General features: G+C 46.9%; 1 protein-coding gene across 1 annotated transcript in view; it reads right to left on the bottom strand.

The window, feature by feature from the left end:
* STS (steroid sulfatase) overlaps positions 1-27,157 on the bottom strand; it is a 150,874-nt gene that overhangs the window by 66,205 nt on the left and 57,512 nt on the right. The window contains 4 exon segments of the mRNA XM_021080518.1: positions 9,341-9,477; positions 25,554-25,668; positions 25,671-25,775; positions 25,778-25,975. Of these exon segments, the coding sequence (XP_020936177.1) occupies positions 9,341-9,477; positions 25,554-25,668; positions 25,671-25,775; positions 25,778-25,975 (555 nt within the window).

Below are 27,157 nucleotides of genomic sequence, written 5' to 3'. Positions count from 1 at the left end.
AAACTTTTTAGAAAAGAAAGAAAACTGTCAGACCCCTTTAGGAAGCAATACAGAAAGACATATGTAGCTTTCAAAAAAGTGCTGCCCTTTGCCAGTGCAAGCAATGAGGCATAGAATAACCCATAAGGATATTTTGGACAACAGGGGGAATACAGCCACTATTTCATAATAACTATAAAGAGAGGATAACTTTAAAAAATTACTCATCACTTACTTCTCTCTATCTGTACCATACAGTCTTTTATGTCAACTCAACTTCAATTAAAAAATAAAATAGGGAGTTCCTGTTGTGGTGCAGTGGAACCTGACTAGGATCCATGAGGACTTGGGTTTGATGGGTGGGTTAAGGATCTGGCGCTGCCGTGAGCTGTGCTGTATGTCGCAGATGTGGCTCGGATCCTGCACTGCGGTGGGTGTGGTGTAGACCAGCAACTGTAGCTCTGATTCGACCCCTAGCCTGGGAATGTCCAAATGCCATGGGTACAGCCCTAAAAAGAAAAAAAAAATTAAAAAAATAAATATAGTAAGAATGGCCCTCTTTCACTCATTGCATTAATAACGTTTTCTGCAGTGTTGGGTTTTTTTCTTGTAAGAAATCGCAATGCTGGCAGTGTAGTGCACTGATAAACTGTGACATTTTTTCTGGTATTTTTATCAGTTTCTTTGTATGAGCTCTTTCTGTATCTCAAAGATTATTTTCACTTCACATAGATGTAGCACGTAGTGTTTTTTGGTTGTGGTGGTATTTTTTTGGCTGCACCTATGGGACAGGGATTGAACCCACGACACAGCAGGGCCCCATGCCACAGAAGTGACAATGCCAGGCTCTTAGCCCATTGAGCCACACAGGATCCCCCTTGCTTTGTAACTGCCTTGTCCTTGGTCATGTCAGGTTTCCTTTTGCGACACTGGGAAATTTTAGATTTTGTCACTAAATCAGCAATCTTTTCCTTTATTTTTTCTTCTAGTTTATCCTTTCTCCTTCTCCTTAGGGAACCACGGTTTGCTTTCTATGTCTGTGAGTCTGTTTCTGGTTTGTCTATAGATTTCGTTTGTATTTTTTTTTTTCTATTCCACATTTAAGTGATATCCTGTGATATTTGTCTTTCTCTGTCTGGCTTACTTCACTCAATATGATAATCCCCAGTTGCATCCATGTTGCTCCAAATGGCATGATTTCATTCTCTTTTTTTTTTTGACCGAGTAATATTCCATTGCATATATGTACTACATCTTCTTAATCCATTCCTCTGTCGATGGCCCATTTAGGTTGCTTCCATGTCGTGGCTACGGGATTTATGATGGAAGGCTTGCGTGCTCTGGTGCCTACAGCCTCCAAGTGCATCCCCAGCACAGTTCACCACACACAGGCACCAGGGCCACAACATGACAACAATCCACATGGTATGAGCACCCGGCTCTTTTATTGCCATCATGTCACAGAGCTGACAGATGGGGCTTTGCTGTGCAGAGCTGGGAGTCAGCATGCTTTTAGAGGACACGGCTCACCCCTGCGCTTCCCCAAAACCTATTGAAAACCTGGGCCTTTGGCTGCTGACCAACTCCTGCAATTCCCAACCCTCGAGTGTGAGCATCTATCTGATGCAGCAGGATGTTCAGCTCATGAACGTGTGGTCTCTAAGCATCTATGTTTCTCCCTGAAACATCCATAATCAGCCCTCCACCCCCTTGCCCAATCTTAAACCCCCCAAAAAGAAACTTCTGAAAGTGAATAAAGCTCTCAGCCATGACCATCACAGGGCAGTTGAGCTCACCATCTCTGGTGCATCTGTCACAGCAAAGGGCCCCCTGAATGCCCTGGCTTCGAGGTCCTTGATCTCTTGACACAAGGAACTTGCATCCTCATCCTTTGCTCATCATTTGAACAAATGCCAAAGATTTAGCAACACCCAGAAGTCTTCGACCTGGGGATTTAAACACTTCCACCTTGTCCTGGTGTTCCAACACCTGTCCTACAGTCTGGTTTGCACCTCTAATGCGTCACCTCCAAAGTCATCAGCATCCTCCTCCCTCCCCTCCTCTGCCACCCCAGTCCCTCTCTTGGCAACCACCCACATCCCATACCCAGTTGTCCTTCCTCACAGTCCTCAGAAAATCCCAACCACCCACCACGTCCATGATCTTTCTCTCTGCCCCTGCGCTGGACCGAAAATCCCACAGTCCCTACATATGGAGGCCAACACACACAGTCTCCAAGACAGAATTGAGCTGGACCTATCTCTGTGTCCCACATTCCTCTGTGCTTCTCAAAAAAAAGGAATATCCATGAACCTAACACAACACTGTAGACATACTATACTCCAATAATAAAATGGAATCTCCAACTTCTTCAACTCTCAGCACCTCAAATATCCCCACTAAGCCTGGTCTACTGCATTCCAAAGTACATGGCTTCTGCAAAGAACACCACATGCACCTGTTACTGTGAGGTGTACTTAAAACACACATGCAATAAAAATTTTAAAAACTCAGGGAGGAATTCCCTTTGGCTCAGCAGTAACAAATCCGACTGGTATCTGTGAGGATGCAGGTTCAATCCCAGACCTCACTCAGTGACTTCAGGATCAGCTATTGCCATCAGCTATGGTGTAGGTCGCAGACCTGGCTCAGATCCCATGTTGCTGTGACTGTAGGGTAGGCCAGCGGCTACAGCTCCAATTCAACCCCTAGCCTGGGAACCTCTACATGCCACACATGCAGCCATAAAAAGAAAAACAAAACAAAACACACAGGGAACTGTGTCCAATCTCTTGGGATAGAATATAATGGGGGGCAATGTAAGAAAAAGAATATAGATATATATGTATGACCGGGTCCTTGGCTGTACAGAGAAATTGGCACAACACTGCAAATCAACTGTAATTTTAAAAAAAGTAAAAAAAAAATTAAAATAAGAAAACACACATATTTACAATAGTCAACACACGGAAGCAACCTAAATGCCCAGCGACAGAGGAATGGGTCAAGAAGATGTGGTACATATACACAAGGGATGATTCCTCAGCCATGAAGAAAGAATGAAATAATGTCCTTTGCAGCACCATGGATGGACCTAGAGATTATCAGACTGTGGAAAGTTCAACAGTGAAAGACAACCATTGTATGATATCACTTATACATGGAACCTAAAACATGACATAAGTGAACTCATCTGCAGAACAGAAACAGACTCCCAGACAGCCTTGTGGTGGCCAAGGGGAGCCGGGTGGGCAGGGGTAGATGGGGCGTCTGGGATTAGCAGGGGTAGGCTCATACACAGGATGGATGAACCCCAAGGTACGATGGTACAGGCCAACCCGGGGAACTCTATTCCGCATCCTGGGACAAACCACAATGGAAAGGAAACACGAACAAACACACACGAACAACTGAATGTCTCTGCGGCACATCAGAAATCAACACAGCAACACTATAAACCCACCAAACGGCAGTAAAATAAAATTTAAAATATCCACTGTTCACGGTAGCGAAGTCCACGGGTCCCTTCGTCCTCTCCGTCACACAGTCTCCCAAGAACTCCTGCTGGGTGTGGCTCCTTTTTAGGAAGCTGCCCGCCTCTGAGTTCCATGACCTCAGTCTCTGGCTCTTCTCTCATTTTTCTCTTGGGGATTCTCCTTGTGTGTCTCTTCCTTTGAATGCTCTGCCTGGCCTTCCATGCGCTGGGTGCCTCAGAAGTGAGCATGTGAGGTTCATGTTTGTTTTTTTAATTTATTTATTTATTTTTCATTTGAGGGTTGCACCTGTGGCATATGGAGGTTCCCAGGCTAGGGGTCGTCGAATCAGAGCTGCAGCTGCTGGTCTACACCACAGCCACACCATCGCCGGATCCGAGCTGCGTTTGTGACCTACACCACAGCTTGTGGTAACACTGGATCCTTAACCCACTGAGCAAGGCCAGGGATCGACCCCACATCATCATGGGCACTACGTCAGATTCTTAACCTGCCGAGCCACAACGGGAACTCTGATTTTTACGTTTTTTTTTTTTTTTTAAAGAAAAAGTATTTTTATTTATCAGTCATGTCGTTTTAAAGCAGGTCCCATTTATCAAGAATAAGCACATTTTAAAAAATTCAAAAGGAGTTCCTGTCGTGGCTCAGTGGAAACGAATCTGACTAGCATCCATGAGGAGGCAGGTTAGATCCCTGGCCTTGCTCAGTGGGTTAAGGATATGGCATTGCCATGAGCTGTAGTGCAGCCTGCAGATTCAACTCAGATCCCACATTGCTGGTCTGTGGCATAGGCCGACCAGTGCAGCTCCAATGTGACGCCTAGCCTGGGAACCTCCAGATGCCCCAGGTGTGGCAAAAAATAAATAAATGAAAAACAAAAAATTCAAGAGAAAAAACTGATGTGCTAAATCCCAAGGGAAACACACACACACACACACACACACACACACACACACACACACACGTAATCTTCCAGCTCTGGTGACATGTTCTACGGAACAGAAGAAGAGCAAAGAATATCAGCATTACTTTTGCAGGTCCCACACTGTTCGTTTTCAGGAAGTAAAACAGGGAGATGAAAGTCTAAGTTTTCTCCTAGATTTAGATGGAGATAAATCTTGCATCACAAGGTACCCAGTGGATATTAATAGTCTTGCAAAGCAAGCTCCTCCCCTCCCACCATGGACTGGTTTCCACAGGTGTACAAGCCACCCTTCCGTAGCATCCAGCACCATGGACAGGGCCTCCCAAACACCAGGCACCTGCTCCCCTTGACTTGAACTTGAACAATGACTTCCTGGGCACCTCTTATGAGCCTGGTCTACAGCATTCTAAAATAGATGTCTTCCCTGGAGAACAGATGTGGGTTTGCCAAGGGCAGAGGGTAGGAAAGGAATGGACTGGGAGCGTGGGGTCAGCAGATGCAAACTACTACCTCCAGGATGGATTAAGCAACAGGGGTCCTACTGCATAGCACCGGGAACTAACTATATTTAATACCTTGTGATAAACCATCACAGAAGAAGATGTGAAAAAGACTGTGTCTATATGTATAACTGAGTCACTCTGCTGTGCATCAGAAATGCACACAACGTTGGAAATCAACTCTACACCCATAACATACATTAAAAAAAAAAAATAGAGTAGCTTGTCCTCCACAGAAACTCAACGGAGCCCTTTTGCCCAGGTAAACAAAGCTATCACTGTACACTGCATTTCAGACTCCAACTGCTATTTCAGTCCAGGAGTCTTGGAAAGAGTCCATTTTTATTGGGTTCTTTTCTTTGTACAGCCGCACCTGTGGCACAGGGAAGTTCCCAAGCAAGGGGTCGAATTGGAGCGGCAGCGGCTGGCCTACCCCACAGCCACACCAGATCTGAGCTGCGTCTGCAAACCTATGCTGCAGCTTGAAGCAATGCCAGATCCTTAACCCACCCAGCAAGATCAAGGATGGAACCCGCATCCTCAAGGAGTCTTAGAAAGTTTTAGAAACAGTCCATTTTTAAAACAGACTATCCCTCAAACCCATGCCCAGTTATACAAAGCCCAATTAGCATTAGGCTGTATGGCTGAAGGGCTTGGCCCAATCCTTAAGCCACCTTGTTTTCAGAGTTTCCTTACATCTCCTGAGCTTCTGAGGCCCACCGTCATCTCTGGCAAAATGAGGCCTTGCCATCGACCCTCCATTCCTCAAGAGGGAGGTGAGGTGTGGCCACAGAAGCGCCCCGGCACATGGAGCTTGGAGTCTTTCATGAATGCATCTGCTGTTTTTCCTTCCAGTGGGTTCTTGGTTGGACTCTCTTGGGAGTTCCCGCTGTGGCACAGTGGGTTAAGAACCCAATGAGTATCCATGAGGATGCGGGTTCACACCTTGGCCTCGGCGGATAATTCATTAAGGTGCTTTTCGTGATGATGCCTTTGAAGGTACAGAGCAGCCGGCAGTGGAGCAAAAGGGGTGCTTCCTATAATGCAGCTGCCTCCACACCTTTCAAAAGGAAATGCGCTAAAGGACAGAGACGGGCCCACTCTTGTTTACCGCTTCTCGCTCAGCTGCCCGCTGTGCTGGGAGATTTTCCGCGTAAGCCAATATCTTCAGATTGTTTTATCATATCACTGTTCAGAATGCTGCAGCCCGCCCCCTTCTCTGTGATAATGAAAGGCTCTTTCTGAAAAGAAGGACGATTCCTCCAAACCCTCAGAGGTATTAGATTTCAAAAACAACAGAAAGATCCTGAGACATACATGTAATGGTTAAGGGGAAGGATGTGATGTTTTGGCCCCAAAGAAAGAACACAATCCTGTATTAATATGCCATCAGGGTCTCATGAAGAATCTCATATGATGAAAAAACCTTCTCCGTTTTATTCAAGAGGGACCCGGAGCAGGAAAACATAGGAAGTTAGGCTTTTTTAAATGAGTCAGGGTAGGCATATGTGCTGCTCTAATTAAATGGAAATTAATCAATGCATGTGATAATCCCGGCAAGCACTTACCTGGAAGCTCATCGATGCTGGCGAGCTATGCCTAACACCTGTTATATTAACATATCACGCTCGTTAAAGAGATAAAATATGCTACCGATTCACACTACGAAATAGTCTACTGATTTACACATACTAAGGTGTAGAAGGTGGAAACTAATATACGTGAAACGTTTGAGGAAGGAAAAATGAAAGGAGGCAGGCTTGCAGGGGTGTATGTCAAAGCCGCAAGTATAATGAAGTCTTCCTACGAGCCTCAGTAGGCAGAATGTTCTGTTTTGCTTTTTCCGAGTATGGCTTCCTCACGTGCAGTCACTTCTATTACCTGCCACCATCACAGCAAAGGTTAGAGAAGAAAGAAACTTAGGCGCTGCCTCATCTGAACTCATCAGCCCCAGAGAGGTAACACATCTCTCAAGTTCACAGCGGTAAAGAGCAAGAAAACACAACAAGGATGCAGTCATCTCATCCTTAAGACCGTGCTCCTTCCAAGATTGAAAGGAAACGAAACAAAACTCATTCCAAAATATACAAACAGCTCATGCGACTCAACAACAAACAACCCAATAGAAAAATGGGCAAAAGACCTGCATTTTTCCAGAGAAGACATGCGGATGGCCAGGAGGCACGTGAAAAGATGCTCAATGTCACGGATTATTAGAGAAGTGCAAATGAAGACTCCTCTGAGGTGCCACCTCACGCCGCTCTGAACGGCCATCATTAATAAGTCCAAAAATAAAAAATGCCAGAGAGGGTGTGGAGAAAAAGGAACTCTCCTACACTGTTGGTGGGAATATAAATTGGTACAACCACTATGGAAAACAGTATGGAGCTACCTCAGAAAACTAAATATAAAACAACCGTATGACCCAGCAATCCCACTCGTGGGCATATATATATATATGGATAAAACTTTCTTTGAAAAAGATACTGGCACTCGTATGTTCACTGCAGCATGATTCACAATAGCCAAGACATGGAAACAACCTAAATGTCCATCAACAAAGGCATGGATAAAGAAGCTGTGATACATATCCACAATGGAATACCACTTAGCCATATAAAGGGACAAAATCATGCCATGGGCAGCAACATGGATGCAACTAGAGACTCTCATACTAAGTGAATTAAGCCCAAAAGAGAAAGACAAATACTGTAAGTAATATGTCACTTATCTGTGGAATCTAAAATATGGCACAAATGAACCTATCTACAGAACAGAAACAAACTCATGGACCCGGAGAACGCACCTACAGTTGCCAAGGGGGAGGGAGTGGGATGAATGGGGGAGTTTGGGATCCACAGATGCCAACTATTACACTGGGAATGGATAAGCAATGAGGTCCTGCTGTCCAGCACAGGGAACGATACCCGATACCCAGTCTCTTGGGGTAGACCACGATGGACGATAGTATGAGAAGAGGAATGGATATATATCCATGACTGTGTCACTTTGCGATACAGCAGAAAAACTGAAGAAACATTATAAATCCACTATACTTGAATAAATGTCTTTAAAAGAAATACCTCAAGGAAAAAAAATAAACGCATGTCTGCCTGTGACCCTCACCACGTTCCATTTTTTCTTACCACAAACCAACAAAGAAAACTCTGTGGCCACAGTCGAGTATCTCCAAACCATCGAGATGCAAACACGATCAATTCCGTGCCCAACGAAAGGAAGGAAGACCGAGAGAGGGGAGAAAAGGACAAGGAAGGAAATAAACGGAAATCTCAGGCAACCTGGTTGATGACACCATGGACTGCGTTTTGTCCAGATGGAGCATGTGTGTTTCTATCAGAGGCATGGCCAGGGCAGACAGGAACGGAACGAGACGCTCAGAGCCCACAGATTTTTCCATCCCTTGGCTTAGCCTCTACACGCCGCCTTCCCCAACCCTCTGTGAGAGAGACCCCAGCCGCCTGGCTGTGCAGAACAAAGCACCCGCCTTCACGGTGATCCTCCTCGTGTAGCTGTGCAGGACCCATTTTCAAATGGAAACCTCAGTGGGAAGCGTTCCCAGTGCTTCTACAAAAGCACGCCCCCTTTTTCCGCAATGGGCGAGGCTGCTTCTGGACCAGAGACACAGAGGGCAAGGCAACGTCGACATGCTCAGATGCAGCAAGAACACAGCTGGAGACGGAGGAAACATGGTGGGTCCACCCAGCATCCACGGGAGACCCCATGGCTCCTGCAAGGACATTCCTCCCAGGACTGCAGCCCCTGCAAGCCCTCTGTCCCCTCAAACCCACCCCATACCTCACTCTGCTAAAGACAAGGGCTTTGTCACCTGTAACTGCTGAAAGGGGTGATGAGGATTAATGCTTGGAGTCCTTTTCTTCAAAAATCTCTTTGATCACCAGCCCATGACCCCCTGGTGCCATATCCACGGGCAACCACAATCACGCACTCAGGGTAAGAGCCTTCTGACACTCTGTTTACTGTTCACAATGAGTGGTTTTGTTTTGTTTTGTTTTTTCTTTCTTTTTAGGGCCACACCTGCAGCCTATGGACGTTTCTGGGCTAGGGTTCAAACTGCAGCTGCAGTCGAGACCTACACCGTAACCACAGACACGGTGGATCCGAACTGCCTCTGCCACCTGCACAGTCTGCAGCAAGGCCAGATCCTTCCCCCACCGAGCGAGGTCAGGCCAGGGATGGAACCTGCATCCTCACAGACACTCTGTCGGGTTCTTAACCCACTGAGCCACCACGGGAAGGCCAACAAGTGTCTGTTGGCTTATCTTTTTTGAAACACAAAAACCAGATGCCTATGCTGCTTCTGAAGGCACCAGGGACAGAGGTGGAAACTCAGAGGGAAAAAGCAACAAGCAGGAGAAGACTCAGCCACATCGGAAGCTCAGGCTGACGACAAGCGCACATACCCACACTCCAGTCCATTTCCTCGGTTGCGTCCCCGTAAGCGCCGTGTTTGCTTTTGCCGGCAAAGATCTTGGATGAGAAGAGGGCTGTGTGAACATGCAGGAAGGACAGGACGAGCAGGAAAGGGCTCTCCGCATTCCTGGAAAGAAAACACATCCAAGGGCAAAATAAGCACGTGGACCACCATTCTGATGAGGGTGAAGCTGGGATGACACGATACCCCTTTGAAAATTCAGGAACCACCACCCAGGATGCCAAACATTACATCTCTAACGCAGGGGATGGGAGCTGGGGGGCGGGGGAGAGTTCCTGTTACAGCTCAGGGGTAAGGAACCCAACTAGTATCCATGAGGATGCAGATCTGATTCCTGGCCCCACTCAGTGGATTAAGGATCTGGTGTCGACGTGAACAGTGGCGTCCTTTGCAGATGCAGCTCAGATCCAGCAACTGCCGTAGCTGTGATGCTGGCTGGAAGCTGCAGGTCCGATTCGACCCCTAGCCTGGAAACTTCCATGTGCTGCAGGTGCGACCCTGAGAAGACACACAAAAAAACTCTTACTCAGGGAAAAGGAAGTCTCCTTAGATGAGTCACTGGACCCTCGAGAGATCTGCAGGCAAGTGTGACAGGCTTGAGAGGTCCTCCAAGGATGCAACTTGGGAAGAAATGCATTGGAAAAGGGCCAGCTTTCTTGAATTTTATTCTTCCCTCTGTGAGGTTACTAAGAAAGCAAGCATCTTCAAAGCACTATACCACAGAGAACTCCACCCAATAGTCTCTGGTCATCTAGGTGGGAAAAGAATCTGAAACAGCATGGGTGTGTGCACGTGGATCAATCCCTTGGCGGTAGAGCAGAAATGAGCGCAACCTTGTAAATCAACGCTACGTCAATAAACTTCAAAAAAAGTTAAAAGACTGTAGAGTACAGGGAACTCTCTCTAGTCACTTGTGGTGGAACGCGACAAAAGATAATGCAAGAAAAAAAATGTGTATGTATATGTAGGACTGGATCCCACTGCTGTACAGCAGAAATTCACACAATGTTGTAAAAGGACTACAATAACATTTTTAAAAAAAAATTTAAGAAGGAGAAAAAAGTATATCTATGTATGTGACTGGGTCACTTTGATATACAGTAGAAAATGAACAGAACACTGTAAGCCAACGACAATGGAAAAAATAAAAATCACTTAACAATTACAAAGAATATTTTCTCTGGAATATGTGCACGCACATACATGCACATACACACGTGCTCTCCTACCTAGTAAAGAGTTGTCACCCAGTTATACCCATGTCAATTCAACTCTGTGTGCTGTCACACCATCTACCACAGAATAAGCATCCTGGAAGAAACTTCATGGTTAACCCTGGATTTGTGAAGGTAAGGGGAACATTCTTGGAACTGAATTTGTTCTTGAGCTGAGAGAGATGGACAGATGGCAGGTGCAGCTCCTAGCTCAGACTGCACCTAGACCCAGGCGGCTAGAAAGGATGAGAATGCACAGATGCCGGGGAACTGCCAGCCATGGTCGACGTGTGCCCCTTTGGGACGAGTGCCTGGCACTATGGACACGGCCAGAGGTCAGGGGTTCACACCCGAGTCTGCTCAGAGGCATCAGGGAGTCACATTGCTTCCTCCTGACACCGAGTGGACCTCTGAGCAATGCACTTAACGGCAACGTCTGCCCAGCACATACTAGCTTCCATTGTCACCTTGGTCCTGACAAGCAGAGCAATTTCGGCTGAAAGGGAACTGTGAGTGCCCACCCTTTTGAAGGCTACTGGCACAAGTAAGAGGGGAGTGAATGCATGAATGCGAGAATGAATGCAATCCCTCTTAATCTCCAAATTTTATTGGAGTAGAGTTGGCTTATACTATTGTGCTAGTTTCAGGTGGGTAGCAAAGCGAATCAGTTATACACGCACACATAGACTTTCTCAGCTTCTTTCCCCATCCAGGTTATTAGACGACACAGTATTGAGGAGATTTCCCTGTGCTCCACAGTAGGTCCTTGGTTCAAATCTATTTTATACATAGTAGTGTGTATATGTCAACCCCAACCTCCCAATGTCCCCCTTCCCCCAACACTTCCCCTTTGGTAACCCTACGTTTGGTTTTGAAATCTCAGAGTCTGTTTCTGTTTTATGAATAAGTTACTTTGTATCGTGTTTATGAGCTGCCACATAGGAGTGACCTATGATCTTTGTGCCATTGCTAATACGGCATTTGCCGCTCTACCCAAGCATCATTTAGAAGCTCTCCTTCTCCCACCAGACCACTGGCCGGGGCGCCTCATGTACGTCCCTGCGTTCCTGGCCCCAGCATGGTGACTGGCAGGTCGCATCAGTTCCATGAACCTCTGCTGGTCAAGTGAACACTGCACTGGCTCTTTTGGATTTAACCCTTCGGGGATGTACTTGGAACTCAACAATGCAACATCGTTCATGGAAAAGTTGCTCTAGGGAAGGTATTATAACATATATATGGATATATTATATTATTATATATGTATATTATGTTATATATGTATTATATATAAATTAATCTATAAATGTGTATGTGTATAAAATTACATATAACTCATGTGTATAAATACATATAAATATATTCCACGTGTATAAATAGTGCATATAAATTAATGCAGTATATATGAATAAATATATATGTGAATACATTATGCATGTATCAATATATATGAATTTATAGAGTATACATGTATAAATACTACAATAAATTAGTGTTATATATAATTATATATAAACATATAGTATACATGTATAAATATAAATTACTATATATTCATGTATATACATGATATTAAAATTAACATATTATATATGTATAAATATTGCATATAAATCAATGTATTATACATGTATATATTATATATAAATCAATATAGCATACATGAATAAATATTATATATGTAAACATAGCATACATGGATAAACATTACATATAAATATATTATAGACATTGAATATAAATTAATATATGCCTACATATTATATATAAATAAATCTACAAATACTGTGTATAAGTTAATATGTATATTATACATTTTGCATACAAGGTAATATTTTATATATACCTATATAAATCAGTTTATTATAAATCTCATGTATACATGAGCATGGTACACATTATAAATATCATCCATGTAGGGCTGTATGTGCATGTCTGACATCTCTGAAGGTCTGACCTAAGTCAGGAGCCACTGACCACCTGGAAGAGATCGGGCCATGGCCTCTGGCATCTCTGCAAACAAGCAAATGCTCTAAAATGAATCATGTCTTTAATTCAATCAGTGCTGCTGGTCTGTGTTTACTTCATACCCACACCCCTCGTGATAAGCAAAACCATTTCAAATTTATTTTATTTTTGTGTGTGTGTGTGTGTTTCTTCCTTAATTTATTTTTTTTTAATTTTCCCACTGCACAGCAAGGGAATCAAGTTATCCTTACATGTATACCTTTTTTTTTTCCCCCACCCTTTGTTCTGTTGCAACATGAGTATCTAGACATAGTTCTCAATGCTACTCAGCAGGATCTCCTTGTAAATCTATTCTAAGTTGTGTCTGATCCATTTCAAATTTAGAATTCTGTATCACAGGTGCCTGAACTTGAGCTCCGACAAAGAGATGACACGCTTCTAAACACACTTTTCATTTCTTCATAGCTCAGGCTCCTTCAGCCCCTATCGCACACGGCAGGCAACTGCTGCCGTCACCTGCGTATCACACTTTTTTTTTTTCTTTTTACAGCCACACCCGCAGCATATGGAAGTTCCCAGGCTAGGGGTTGTATTGGAGCTGCAGCTGCCGGCCCCTACCACAGCTACAGGCACAGCCACACTGAATCCGAGCTACATCTGCAAACGACGCTGCAGCTTGCAGCAACGCTGGATCCTTAACCCACTGAGCGAGGCCAGGGATGGAACCTGCATCCTCATGGACACTGGCAGGTTCTTAACCTGCTGAGCCACAGCAGCAACTCCTGGTTATCACCCTTTCAAGGTCCCTCATTTTTTGAAACAGAACATAAGCACCCAATACCACACTCTGCGTGAGTCAGGCACCTCCCGCTCTCTGAAAACAGAGCAAATTCAGCAGGTTGTTAATGATTTGAAGAGTCTTTTATGGATCCAATGCTTGGTGATGAATTCCGTCACTCTTTTTTTCTTTTACAAGAGTATGAAATGTAGGAATATGGTTACTATTTCATGACCAAGAAAGCAGAAAAGGCGACGGGGGGAGGTTGCAAGTGGCTTTTCCCGCTTCTCCTGGAATTTGACGGCAGGTCAGTTAGAACCTACAAGCCATTAGAGCCCTCAAGGTCACTTCTCAGAAAGAAGAGGAGAGATGAACACAGAGCACAGGGGCGCGCACCATGGCTGACAATCTTCCCACAAAAACATGTACCAAAGGCACCTTCTTGGCTACCTGGAAAGGTACACACTTTTTTTTTTTTTTTTTGTCTTTATAGGGCTGCATCTGCGGCATATGGAGTTTCCCAGAACAGGGGTCTAATCAGAGCTACAGCTGCCAGCTGACACCACAGCCTCAGCAACCTGGGATCCGAGCCTCATCTGCAACCTACACCACAGCACACGGCAATGCTAGATCCTTAACCCACTGAGCAAGGTCAGGGATCAAACCCATGTCCTTGTGGATACTGGTCAGGTTTGTTACTGCTGAGCCACAAAGGGAACTCTGGTACACTCCCTTCAGTAACCTGAAAATACTAAAACGAAGCCAGGCTAGGCCATGTCCTGGCTCCACTCCCATCCTAGTCATTCTGGTGGCGAGTTTATTTCACCAGGCCAAACTCTACCCCTTCTCAAGAAGCAGATGAGAGCCCTAAAAACTGGCCTGGATGTCCCCGAATGAACATGAAATCACACTCTTTCTACTCTTCCCTAAATAAACAGTTCCATGATGCATGGGTACAATTTCACTGACATCTGAGGCTCATCTGCCATCCCACTTATCTTTAGATTTTTTTTTTTTTATTGCTTTTTAGGTCCACACCTGCAGCACATGGAAGTTCCCAGGCTAGGAGTCAAACTGGAGCTGCAGCTGCCAGCCTACACCACAGCCAGAGCAACGCAGGATCTGAGTCGCATCTGCGACCTATACCACAGCTCACGGCAATGCTGGATCCTTAACTCACTGAGCAGGGCCAGGGATCGAACCTGCACCCTCAGGGATATGAGTCAGGTTCATTTCCACGGCACCACAATGGGAAGTCCTCTCTTTAGACTTCGAGTGAAGGAAAAGAGGTGAGACAGGCTGGCAAGTCAGTCTCCCAAAGACATATACACGCGTAGCTGGACACATAGGACGTGAGCGGCAGGACGTGCAGAGAGTGAAGTGCTACTGGACACCCGACAACTTGGAAACCAAGAAAAGCCATGCAAGAGGCAGCAATCAGCATCAGCAGCATTTTATAATCACAGGGATCCCATGATGGACACATTTTAAAACTCGAGGTGGAGGTGAGAAATAAGAAAGGCTAAAATTGGGACCACGAGCAAGTAAGGGAGCCCAACATCAACATCCTTCATAAAAAGCACAGTGGGAGGAATCAAGATGAGTCCAAGAGGCACCACTCTGAGGTCTAATCATCAACCATGAATGTACCTTTGGCCTTGGAATGCAGGACAGTCCTCAGTGAAAAGAGAGAGGCTACTCATGTGCTGATCATAAATAAGCACCAGGAGTTCCCACTGTGGCTCACTGAGTTAAGAACCTGATGCCATCTCTCTCGGAGGATGCAGGTTCCATCACCGGCCTCGCTCAGTTGGTTAAGGATCCCGTGTTGCCATGAGCTGTGATAGAAGTCACAGACACGCTCAGATCCAGTGTTACTGTGGTGTGTGGCACAGGTTGGCAGCTGCAACTCCAATTCGACCCCTAGCCTGGGAATTCCCATGTGCTGGAGTGCAGCCATAAAAAGGGGAGAAAAAAAAAGTGTAACTAAGCACCTAGGTATGGAACTATTTTTCTGTCTTCTTTCTACCACCTAGAAGATTCCCTTATCACAGACGCCAGCCGAGGTACTAGATGTCCAAGCAGACAGATTAGGTTTTATACACAGACACAAATCCAGGAACATTTAGGGGCATATAACCAGCTTGCAAAAAAAACAGCAAACGGCAAAGATGGAGCATCCGGGAACAGAGGCGTGGTCAGTGGAGCAGGAGGAGCATGTGGGCTGCACCGTCATCACTGCCCTGCACACATCCCGGGATTTGATGGGGAGCTGGCTCTCAGGGGACCTGCATTTGCTCACTCCCATCCTTTAAGAGCGCGGGAAAGGCCACTGTCCTCAGGGCTGGGCTTGTCCAGAATGCCCGGGTCCCTCTTCCTCTCTACAACCTTGAAAACTTAATGACACTTGAGCAAGTTGGCGAGATCGAGAGTTCTAACAGCTTAACTCCTTTTTTATTAGCCAGAGCCCTTCAGTAAACAACTTGTCTGAAAATTTACTGCCGCCGCCTCACACGCTGTGCGAAAAGATAGAACTTTCAGCGGCTGCGGGCCATCCCTCTATGTGTTAGAAATACAGACGGGCAAGTGCTGCTTCTTCCCAGCAACCTGCAATCACTTCAATCTCAGAATCGGAAGATTTATATCCTGTCCATGGGGGAGTGAAATCTAGGGAAGATTTCACGAGGCGTTATTTTTTCTTCTGTCAGCCACAAGGTCTTGAATATCAAATCCACCTTCTGAGAGGCTGACCTTTATTATTCAACGGGTGTCCTCCACCCGGGTCAGCGCAGGTAGCAAGTGGCATGGGAAGAGGGACAGCATGGATTCCCTCCCAGAGCCCTCGGGTGCTGGTGATGAAACAGCGGTGTAAGCCAGAGATCGGTGTCAACAGCCCCCAGCTGGGGCCCGAATGACCAGTGCCCTGCATGCACACCAATGGACAGGTCCAGCTGTTCTACTGCCTACATCCCAGCCTTTCCCATCTATGCTGTGCCCACGACACCAGCCACTGACAACAGAAAGCCATGCTGGACAAGACTCTGCCACCAGCAACCCACAGTTCAGACAGGACTGTTGAAAACTGGTCTCGGCTGCTTTCAGTGCCGCATTGGAGGGCATGAAAGGATGGATAAAGGGGAGGGAGAAAGAGATGGAGGGAGAGAGATGCCAAGTTCCTGCCACAAGTCAGCATACGTGAAACGCTTCGCATAACTGTGTCCCTGTCTGAGCTACTGTCCCCATATGATATTCAGAGACTGGGACAGTGGCACAGATGAACCTGGGCATCTACCTGGGAGCTAAAGCCCAGTACCTTGGCACATGGCCCCAAACCATTTTCTCATTCAGAATATATCTACATGGGCTTTCAGCACTAACGGAAGGATGCCACTAAAAGCAGGGCAAATAGTATGTGTGTGTGTGTGGGGGGGGAGATGGGGGCGTGAAGACTGGCAATAATTTCAACTTTCTACATTCTCCATTTTTATGCTGCTTTACTAGGTCAAAGGAGCATGTGCTCATTTCATGCCCATAGGGGAGTAAAGATATAAATATAAATGTGAAGATGGGAAAATGATGAATTCCCCCTCTTCCCCTCAAAACCAGAGGGAGAAGGGAGAGATACCCGGGTCTGAAAGTGGGTTTGTGGCACGACACTGAAGATGCTGCCCTGACTTCAGTCTTGGGACTTTAGCTGGGTCCCTCCAGCTCTGAGAAGCAGCCCAGCCTCCCCATAACAGGCTCATCCATGCAGCAGCACGGCAGATCCTGCCTGTGAGACAGTCCTTCACGGACAGCCTTGCCTGTGGCTCGGTGACATGCCTACAGACTATGCGGCTCTGTACCCACCATGGGATAAACTGAGGATGCCAGACTTCAGGCACCAGTCGCTCTCAACCCGCTTTGCCCATCTGAATGCCAGAGACGGTGCCAGGCTGTGCCCGTGCGCCCCACCACGGAACAGGTGGGGTAAAGGTTCTTCCCTCTTCTGCTTTTAAAGGACCCAGCATTCACTCCTTAAATATCTTAACCCAGAGAGTGGAAGATACTGAACATCTGTGGTGGCAAGAAAGATTCAAAGTTCCCTACGTTTCAGGGGACACAAAAGAAGCCACAATTGAAACGGTTATAATAGGAAATGTGCCACTAAAGAAGGAGACGGATTTCCACATCGCCGCTGGTAGATCAGCCATGTTTCTTTTCAGTTACCAGAAGAGACGGACAGTGATCTGAGTGACTCCTTCTGCTACTGCTGCTGCTTCTCCTGCTGCAGCTGCTTTTCCTGCTGCTGCTGCTTCTCCTGCTGCTGCTGCTGCTGTTTGTCTGGATGCTGCTTCTTCTCCTGCTGCTGCTGCTTCTTCTCTGGATGCTACTTCTCCTGTTGCTTCTCCTGCTACTGCTTCTTCTTCTGCTGCTGCTTCTTCTACTACTGCTTCTGCTTCTCCTGAGCTTCTTCTCTTTATGCTCCTCCTCCTCCTTCCTCTTCTTTGTCTTTTCTGGATGCTGCTTCTTCTCATGCTGCTACATCTTTTATTGCTGCTGCTTCTTCTGCTTCTTCTGCTGCTTTTGTTTCTCTCCTCCTCTTCCTCCTCCCCCTCTTCTATTTCTTCTTCTGCTTCTGCTCCTCCTGCTGCTGCTTCTCTTCTTGCTCTCCCTGCCCCCTTCCCGTCCTTTGGCCCCTGGCAAAGATGACAGACTCAAAACAAACTGACAAGAGGCACTGCTCATTCTTTGCACTGCTGGAGCCCAGAAGCTTTCAAGACTGAGCCCCTTCCTTTGGAGAAGGCTCCAGTTAAGCATACATAAGCGTCCCTAGGAGGCCATCTCTGGGGACAACACAGATGTGAGATGAGAAGGGACCATCTAGCCTCAGGCTTCATCATGACTTGTTCTGGAAGCAGCCAAGGAAAGCCTGGCTTAGTCCATGACACCAACTGCTCAGGAGTGCTCCCAAAGGAGGGGGGTACAGCACAGTGGGCGAGCACCCCCTTGGAAAACAAAGAAGAGAGCCTGTGTTACCCCATCACATCAGTGTGCTGTGTTTGGGATACCTCTGTCAGGACTTCGATGCACGATATAAAGCTATGTCATCCACTCTACAGATGACCAGCCTGGAGCCAGGCAAGAAACACTCAAAGGATGTGAGCAGACAGCCCTCAAGCTCACCCAGAGAGAAGCTGGGAGGTGAGCATAACTGGGGTCCCTTCTAAGGCATGGAGCACACAGCAATACGGAGCATACACTCAGTATGGGGGCCTAGGGCTAAAAAAAAAAGAGCTCAATTTTCAAAAATTGAAGAGGTTTCTTTCTAATTTGGTATCCATTCCCCAAACTGAGGCAGGACTACACCCCATTTCATCAGGAAGTAGCCAGAGCGGTCGCTGCCCCTGTACCCTGGAAGACGTGGGGAAGATAAAACAGAAGTGGGGATTTAAAAACCAAGTCCCTTGGAGTTCCCGTCGTGGCGCAGTGGTGAACGAATCTGACTAGGAACCATGAGGTTGCAAGTTCGATCCCTGCCCTTGCTCAGTGGGTTAAGGATCTGGCATTGCCGTGAGCTGTGGTATAGGTTGCAAATGTGGCTTGGATCCTGCGTTGCTGTGGCTCTGGTGTAGGCCGGCAGCTACAGCTCCAATTAGACCCCTAGCTTGGGAACCTCCATATGTTGTGGGAGCGGCCCTAGAAAAAGCAAAAAAGACCAAAAAATAAAAAATAAAAATAAAAAATAAAAAAAACAAAAATGAAGTCCCACTAAAAAATAAATAAATAAATAAAATACAACGACGTCCCCCTAAAACTGAGTTCCTTTCCTGAGCTGATGAGTCACATCCCTATCCAAAATTACTCCCTGTCTTGCCCAACACCTGTTCTCCTCGAGGCTGAGGAATATCCAAGAAAAGCGGGGAATGTGACGGAGCGAGTGTCCTGGGGCCCCTGGGCACTCGATCCTTTCTGTGCCTTGTGTCTTGTTTTTAGGGAATAAGCTTCAGCCTCCATGACCTTCTCTGAGCTCCAAAGGACCGCTGCTCATCAGGGAAGGGAGGGGATGCAGAGACCAGGGAGGAGCCGTCAGGAGACAGCAGAGCAGCTTTGGGGCAGGGTCCTGGTTCCTCCTTAAGGAATATTCCTAACAATATCTTTGAGCCTTTCAGTAGAACTAAAACTCCCAACCTATGGAAGAAGGACTTGACGGTCTAAGGTCCAAGGCTGGGACCTTTTCCGGCGGCTGTTTTCTGCCCTATGTACTCATACTTGATTCTGACGTCATATGACTTCCCTGGGGAGAGGGGTCAGGGTTCAGGGCTGGTGAAGTCAGCAAGAGGGGATCTTACAGCGCTGGGGAATCAGAGATGAAAACTAGAACTTCACGTCACTGATAAACTTTGGATTTGTTTTCCAGCAGTCTCTAAAGGACATATGTATTACATTTCTGATTATAGCCTTTTTGTTTATGGTCGCACCTGCGGCATATGAACGTTCCCAGGCTAGGGGTCAAATGGGAGCTACAGCTGCAGGCCTGCACCACAGCCACAGCAACTCGGGATCCGAGCTGCGTGTGCGACCTACAGCACAGCTTGTGGAAACAGCAGATCCTAGACCCACTGAGCGAGGCCAGGGATTGAACCCGCATCGTCATGGATACTAGTCAGGTTCTTAACCCATTGAGACAAAGTGGGAACTCCTGGTCAGAGCCTTTAAAAATACACACACACACACACACACACAGAGAGAGAGAGAGAGAGAGAGAGAGAGAGAGAGAGAGAGAGAGAATACGTTGATACAACTTCCATAAACCAGGACCTGGAGAAAAGAACACTCGTGGTAAATTTCCTACGAATTTATGACGCTAGTGACTGGATACCCTAAGCTGCACAGAAGGCCTGGGTGTGTATAAAGTCATCCTCATTTTGGAAAATTTCCTCTTTGGAGTGAACCTGTCTTTACTGGCAGAGAAACACAGCATGGTTCCTTTCAGTTAAAATGCTTTTCCCAGCCACAAAACGCCGTTTGTCCTCTTTGGAGTGAACGTGTCTTTACTGGCAGAGAAACACAGCATGGTTCCTCTCAGCTAAAATGCGTTTCTAGCCACAAAACGCCATTTGTGGTGAACTCAGGAAGGATGGGGCCAAGACATCGGGCTCTTCACGCAGCCAAACGCCGCAAGTTCGCCTCACCCTACAGAGGACGATGGGAAAATGGGCATCTCCTTCTGCCTGCTGGCATCGCACCTTTTTAAATGTAGTTCAACTTGAACTAAAAAACTACCTCAGGGGAGTAAACCTGGTGGTGCAGTGGGTTAAGGTGTAAGTGGGTTAAGTTGTCACTGCACCTGTTCCGATCGCTGCTATGGCGTGCGTTTGATCCCTGGCCTGGGAACTTCCACATGCCTGGGGCCTGGACAAAAAAACAAAACAGAACAAAACAAAAAACAAATAAAAACCTGCCTCAGCAATAAATTGTGTGTGTGTGTCTTTTTAGGGCCACATCTGTGGCATATGGAAGTTCCCAGACTAGGAGTTAGTGAATCGGGGCTGCAGTTGCCTGTCTACACCACAGCCACAGCAACACAGGATCCTTAACCCATTGAGTGAGGTCAGGAATTGACCCCGCATCCTCACGGATAGTCAGGTTCGTTAACCCCTGAACCACACGACGGCAACTCCATACCTCAGCAATAAAATTAATTTGCTAAACTCACCCCTCACCATGCAGCCTTTATTTCTTTGCAGAATTCCCAAACGGTTCTCCTCCCTCACCACAGTAAGGACTGTACTTACTGTGAGAGTTTAAGAATTTCCAGGCATACAGAAAAGAAAATCATGGACGTGGAGAATAGACTTGTGGTTGCCAAGGGGGAGGGGGAGGGAGTGGGGTGGATGGGGTGCTTGGTGTGAACAGATGTAAACGATTGCCTTTGGGGTGGATTAGCGATGAGATGCTGCTGTGTCGCACTGAGAACTATGTCTGGTCACTTACGATGGAGCATGATCACGGGAGGAAAGAGAATGTGTACATGTATGTGTAACTGGGTCACCATGCTGCACAGCAGAAAAAAAATAATGTATTGGGGAAATAACAATTTAAAAAAAAAAAGGAATTCCCAAGCATGATGTCCTTTGGGGCACAGGACCTGAACTTTTCGCGTGGACACGGGGCACTCAATTCTTTAGGACTCTTCCAGAGAATCCACACCGGGACCTCAGGGGAAAGTGGGTGGAGCAGATGTGGAAGCCAAGAAGGCAGCCAGCTCATCATGGTCCATGCAGCAGCATCGTCACAGAGTCAGATGTGGGTTGTGACCGACTATCAACTTTTACCTGCCAGGCTTTTGCCAACATGCCAGGGTTCTGAGCCTCAGATGGGTCCCCAAGAAGACAGCTCCTTACGCATCTCCCAGGGTCCTTGGGCTGCATGTAAGCATGATGGGTGTGAAATGTGCTTGAGATAATGTGCAGGTGGGTCACGAAACCAGTGCTGGTGACCCTCAAACAGGCCCCACGCTGGGCACCCGGGCTGGATCTGCTTTACAAAGCATCCAAGCAGTCGCAGCAAGGGAGAAAGCAGGGTGACAAGGACCCTTCATTCAGGGCATGTCAGGACGACGACCAAGTACCGCTAAGAAATCTTCAGGTCATTCCTACCTGTCGGAGGAACAAGGATTTCTTGCCAATTAAAGTATATTAGGGATGACCTGTCCCTTGAACGACTGTACAGCCTATAACATACGGTGGGCTCATTATCTACCTCTCTAAGAGTGCAGGCAGCTTCCCAAGATCGATTTTATCCTGAAAAGTGTAAATCAGGATGAAGGACCGTGGCGTGCATGGTTATACATTCTAAACCATCACTCTCCTCGACTCGGAAATACACGCTTGTAATCCTGGGGCACGTACCCACCCTGGCTGAGCAGACCTCATCTGAGACACTCACAAACCAGAGAAGCATTTTCCACTTATGCCTCTGTCATTCCTGTCTTCACATACCAACTTAACGTCTCCAGAACAAACCCTTGGGTATACATCATTTCAGCCACAAGGCTCAGAGAGAGAAGAGAAATTTTATTATTTTTATTTTTTAAGGATTTTAGGGCTGTACCTGTGGCATATGGAAATTCCCAGGCTAGGGATCAAATCAGAGCTGCAGCTACTGGTCTACACCACCGCCATGGCAATACCAGATCTGAGCCATATCTGTGATCTATGCTGCAGCTTGTGGCATCGCTGGATCCTTAACTCACTGAGGGAGGCCAGGGATCAACCCCTTATCCTCATGGGTACCAATCGGGTTCTTATCCCACTGAACCATGACGGGAACTCCCAAGAATACGGATTTTAGAAATGAGAGTTTCAATCATTTTCCGAATTGCCTTTGACACATGAACTGAGGGGGAGCTGTGCACCCACAAAATATCTTTGATATTAATACATTGAAATAAGGCACTGGTTTCACCAGCAAATTTTGATTCAAAAAAACACGTATAAGTTTCACAGACAGAGTCTGCTTGGACCAGGTTTTCCTTCTTCTGAGTAACCCTAAATCCATTTCTCCCAGAGGTGGTGAGCACTGCCTAAAGGATTCAGGGTATTCAGGTCAATGAGATAACACCTATAAAATTATCTTCAAAGTCTTGGGAAAATTTTTATAAATATGGTATCACCATTTGATATGATTCTTTGGTGCCATATTAAAGCAGTTCTCTCCAGATCCTTGGACAAAATGTCCAGCAATCTAGATACTGACTGTAACACAAGATGACAGTGTGACCCAAGAATGACTTTACCTAGAGAGCTTTTTTTTTTTTTTTTTTTTTTTTTAAAGGCTGTACCTGCAGCATATGGAGGTTCCCAGGCTAGGGGTCGCATCAGAGCTGCAGCTGGTACAGCAACACCAGATCTGAGCCGCATCTGCAACCTACACCACAGCTCTCAGCAATGCCAGATCCTTAACCCACGGAGGGAGGCCAGGGATCAAACCTGCATCCTCATGGATACTATGTCGGGTTCTTAACTTGCTGAGCCACAATGGGAACTCCCTAAATACTTTAAATCTTTGAAACCTCAGATAATGTATGTTACAAGTTTTTTTATGAATGGAATCATGGTATGCACGTGGTAACATTTTTACTAATACTGACCACTGATGCAATGCTTCAACATGGGTAAGAGCCATGTATGCCAGAATCCCCTACTTGAAGACCAAACCGTCTAAAAATAACTCAGTAGCAATAACCTCCAACTATGGTGGCGCTAGAACATCCTAAACTTCTAGGTCTAGCCGAGAACTGCAGAAACCTGCATATCATCAAGATAAGCTGGTTGATTAGAGACATGTAAATCAAGACCACAATGAGGTACCACCTCCCAGGGGGAAGAGTGGCCATCATCAAACATTCTACAAATAACAAATGCTGGAGAGGGTGTGGAGAAAAGGGAACCCTCCTACACTGTTGGTGGGCATGTAAGTTGGTGCAGCCACAACGGAGACCAGGATGGAAAGTATCTCAGAAAACTAAATACAGAACTACCAGATGACCCAGTACTCGCACTCCTGGGTGGGATCTGGAGAAGTGCTCCCTCTATCAGGAGAGCAGTCATTTCCAGAAACGTCTGTGTTCGTGAAATATCTGTGTATGACATCTGAGTGGAGGAGGGTGTCAAATGTCTATCCACAAAGTTTGAAAGCTTTTGCATGAGATCATGTCAGCATCACCTTCTCGAAAAATCCAGGCAACTGAACAATGGCGGCATATCCTCTAAGAGCAAAAACCCGTGGATGTTCCGATACTTCTCGGCGTGTTCTATGGGACACCCAATTTGGAACGCTCAGGGAGCTTATTAAAATGGAGATGCACATTCTGACCTGAGAACCGCTAGTGGGAATTTCTCCAGGTAAGACAGGCAACCTTCAGCATCCGTGGGGATCTTGCTACCCAAAGTCAGATGAATCACAACTTCACACCTAGAGGGGAAGAGCTTCTTCTGTCTTCCTCCCTTGGTTCACTGCGGAAAGTCCTAACGAGCCTATTCTATTTGGCACCACAGAGGCAATCCCACCAGGGACAGTTCTGAACCACGTGCCGTGCTCAGGATGTGGGCGGCCGCCCCAGTGATGCCCACGTCTGGCTGTGCAGGCTGCCGGTTAAGCTCACCATGGGCACCAACAGCATCTGCATGTGTGAAATCACAGACATCAGATGTTCATGAATGTGGGGGCTGCCTTAGCATCTCCCCCTCCTCCCAGAATCGAAGGACGTCCGTCCTCACGCCTTCTTGCTAGGTCTCTCCAATGTCCTGTCAAAACCGACCAGCTCTCATGGGCAGAGCAAGCAGACACCAAGACCACAGGTATGACAATCAGACCAAGTTTCCACCTTTCTACAAAGGACTGTCTTCTAAGCTTCCAAAGGGTAACAATTGTTCCAAAGGTAACAATCCCAACTGACCTCCACAAGGACTTGGGTTTGACCCCTGGTCCCACTCAGTGGGTTAAAGGATCCAGCGTTGCCTTGGTGGTATAGCTCGCAGACTTGGCTCGGACCTGGCGCTGCTGTGGCTGTGGTACAGGCTGGCCGCTACAGCTCCAATGTGAGACCCCTAGCTTGGGAATCTCCACAGGCTGCGAGTGCAGCCATTAAAAATAATAATAATAAAGTTCCAAAGGGAACAGAACAATTTTGCTTGTTTTTAGCAACAAGTGGTCCTGATAGACTGCTGTCAATCCCTCAGTTTTGCTGATTGCAACCCCCAAACTAAAGAAGCCCTAAAGACCTGCCCAAAACATCACAGGCTTCACCAAGTCGAGACACAGAGCTGTTTTGCTCGGCAATGTGCCAGGAATATTCTGGTTCTCCCCATGCTGCTTCTGTCACAAGAACATCCTCTGGAGTCAAGGATGCACACTTGCCTCCTCTCTCTTGGGCACACGCCCGCATAGTCAAGACTGGGGTGATCCCCCGAGGGTCCCATGATCACCCCGCAGATGCTGTCACACAAGACATGCCCGAAGTGGGCAAAGCATCTCTGGGGAGACCCTGGGCACAGCATCTCCTAAGTCCCCTTCCACACGTGCCATCTCGTTTTCCACATCCGTCCTTGGGAGAACCTGGCTGGAGAATCCCACCCAGCACAGAAGGACCACCCCGGCCCCCTCCACCTCCACGTCAATACCCGGAAGAGCGTGCCACGCGTCCCAGGCGGCCTGGGGACGAAGGCGGTACCCACCGTTGGATAAAGCGGACTGCGTCCGCCGTCAGCCTCTGAGTGAGGTTGTCGTAGGACATGGGCTGCTGAGTGATGTCATGATTCCTCATCAGGAAGCAGTTGAGGGGCCGGAAAAGTGCAGGAAGCAGAGCAGGAGGCCCAGGACCAGGGCGGCCAGGAAGAGGAGGCTGAAGATGAGGGCGGGGGGCACGCGGAAGAGCCCCAGCCACCGGAGCCCCGCCAGGTGAGCAGCGCCAGCGCGAGGACCTGCAGCGGTATGAAGACCAGCAGCCGGAAGGCTGTGGTGAACACGCTGCCTTCTCCCGGCTTGCAATCCCGCAGGTTGGTCACAGGGATCCCGTGGAAATAGTCGAAGCCGTGGCTTAAGGGGTGGTGACAGAAGTCGCTGCTGTTGTGACAGTTGGTGCCGAGGTGCCACTTCCCTGAGCAGACAAACAGGTGGCCTGTTCAGTCCCCAGCAACACCTGACATCTGACGCCCACATGTGGAAAAGCAGGATCTTCCTGCATTTCCACCAGCCAAACTCTATCCTACTGTTTTCACTTCCTTGTCACAAATATGAGGGCAGAGAACTAATCTCTCTGGCAGAAAACAAGGCATTCGGGAATGGGAAAAAAAAAACCCAAAGAAAACAGACACCCAACAGACTCAATCAGTAAGAGACAAAACGATATGAATGCCAATGTTTTTCCAGGGCAGGAGTTCTGGTTTTGTTTTTTGTTGGTTTTTTTTTTTTTTAAGTCATTTCCTTAAACGAAAATCTTAGGACCAACCTGGTTTTGTCCCTTGGATGTTAAAAGTGGAAATGAATTCTCACACCAAAAGCTACCCATGAGGCACGAGGAGATCATACTGGTAATTTGGCAATTCATTTAAACACGTGTGAACATTTCTTATCAAATGGGAACTATCCCACTGAATTCGTGAGCGTCTCACACAAGAGAAAAGTGATGGTGGTTTTAGGACGAGACATGGGAACAAAGAGAATGGCCATTGGGTCCTATGAGATCTTCTAAGATTCGTCTAATGACCGGCACAGACCCAAGCCATCAAGTGAAAAGGGAGGAGGAATCACTCCTTTCTCAGGAATAAAATTAATGGGAATGTCAACCCAGACAAAGTCTGAAACGTAAGATGAACATCTTTATCAACGTCGTGGTATGTATGTGTATTTTTGTATGCTCTGTTTTACGTGCATAACTATATCCACTTCTTTGTTATCGATTGTATGTCTCATCTTTCTATCGCATCCATGATTCATCCACCCATCCAACTGCCATCCATCCATTCATCTGTCCACCCACCATCTATTTACCATCCATCCACCCACCACCTACCATCCACCCACCCACCCATCCATCCACCACCCTTCCATCCACCACCCATCCATCCATCATCTACTATTCAGGCATCTAGCACCCACTATTCACCCACCATCCATCCACCACCTATCTATTCACCATTCATCCATCAATCCACCCATCCACCCACCACCTAAGCATCCACCATTCATCCATCTATCCACCAACTATACAACCACCACCCATCCATCCACCCACCATCCATCCACCCTTTCCTCCAACCATCTACCCATTCATCCATGC

The sequence above is a fragment of the Sus scrofa genome, chromosome X (assembly GCF_000003025.6).
Source record: "Sus scrofa isolate TJ Tabasco breed Duroc chromosome X, Sscrofa11.1, whole genome shotgun sequence".
NCBI lineage: Eukaryota > Metazoa > Chordata > Mammalia > Artiodactyla > Suidae > Sus > Sus scrofa.
This window is presented reverse-complemented; position numbering and strand designations above follow the sequence as displayed.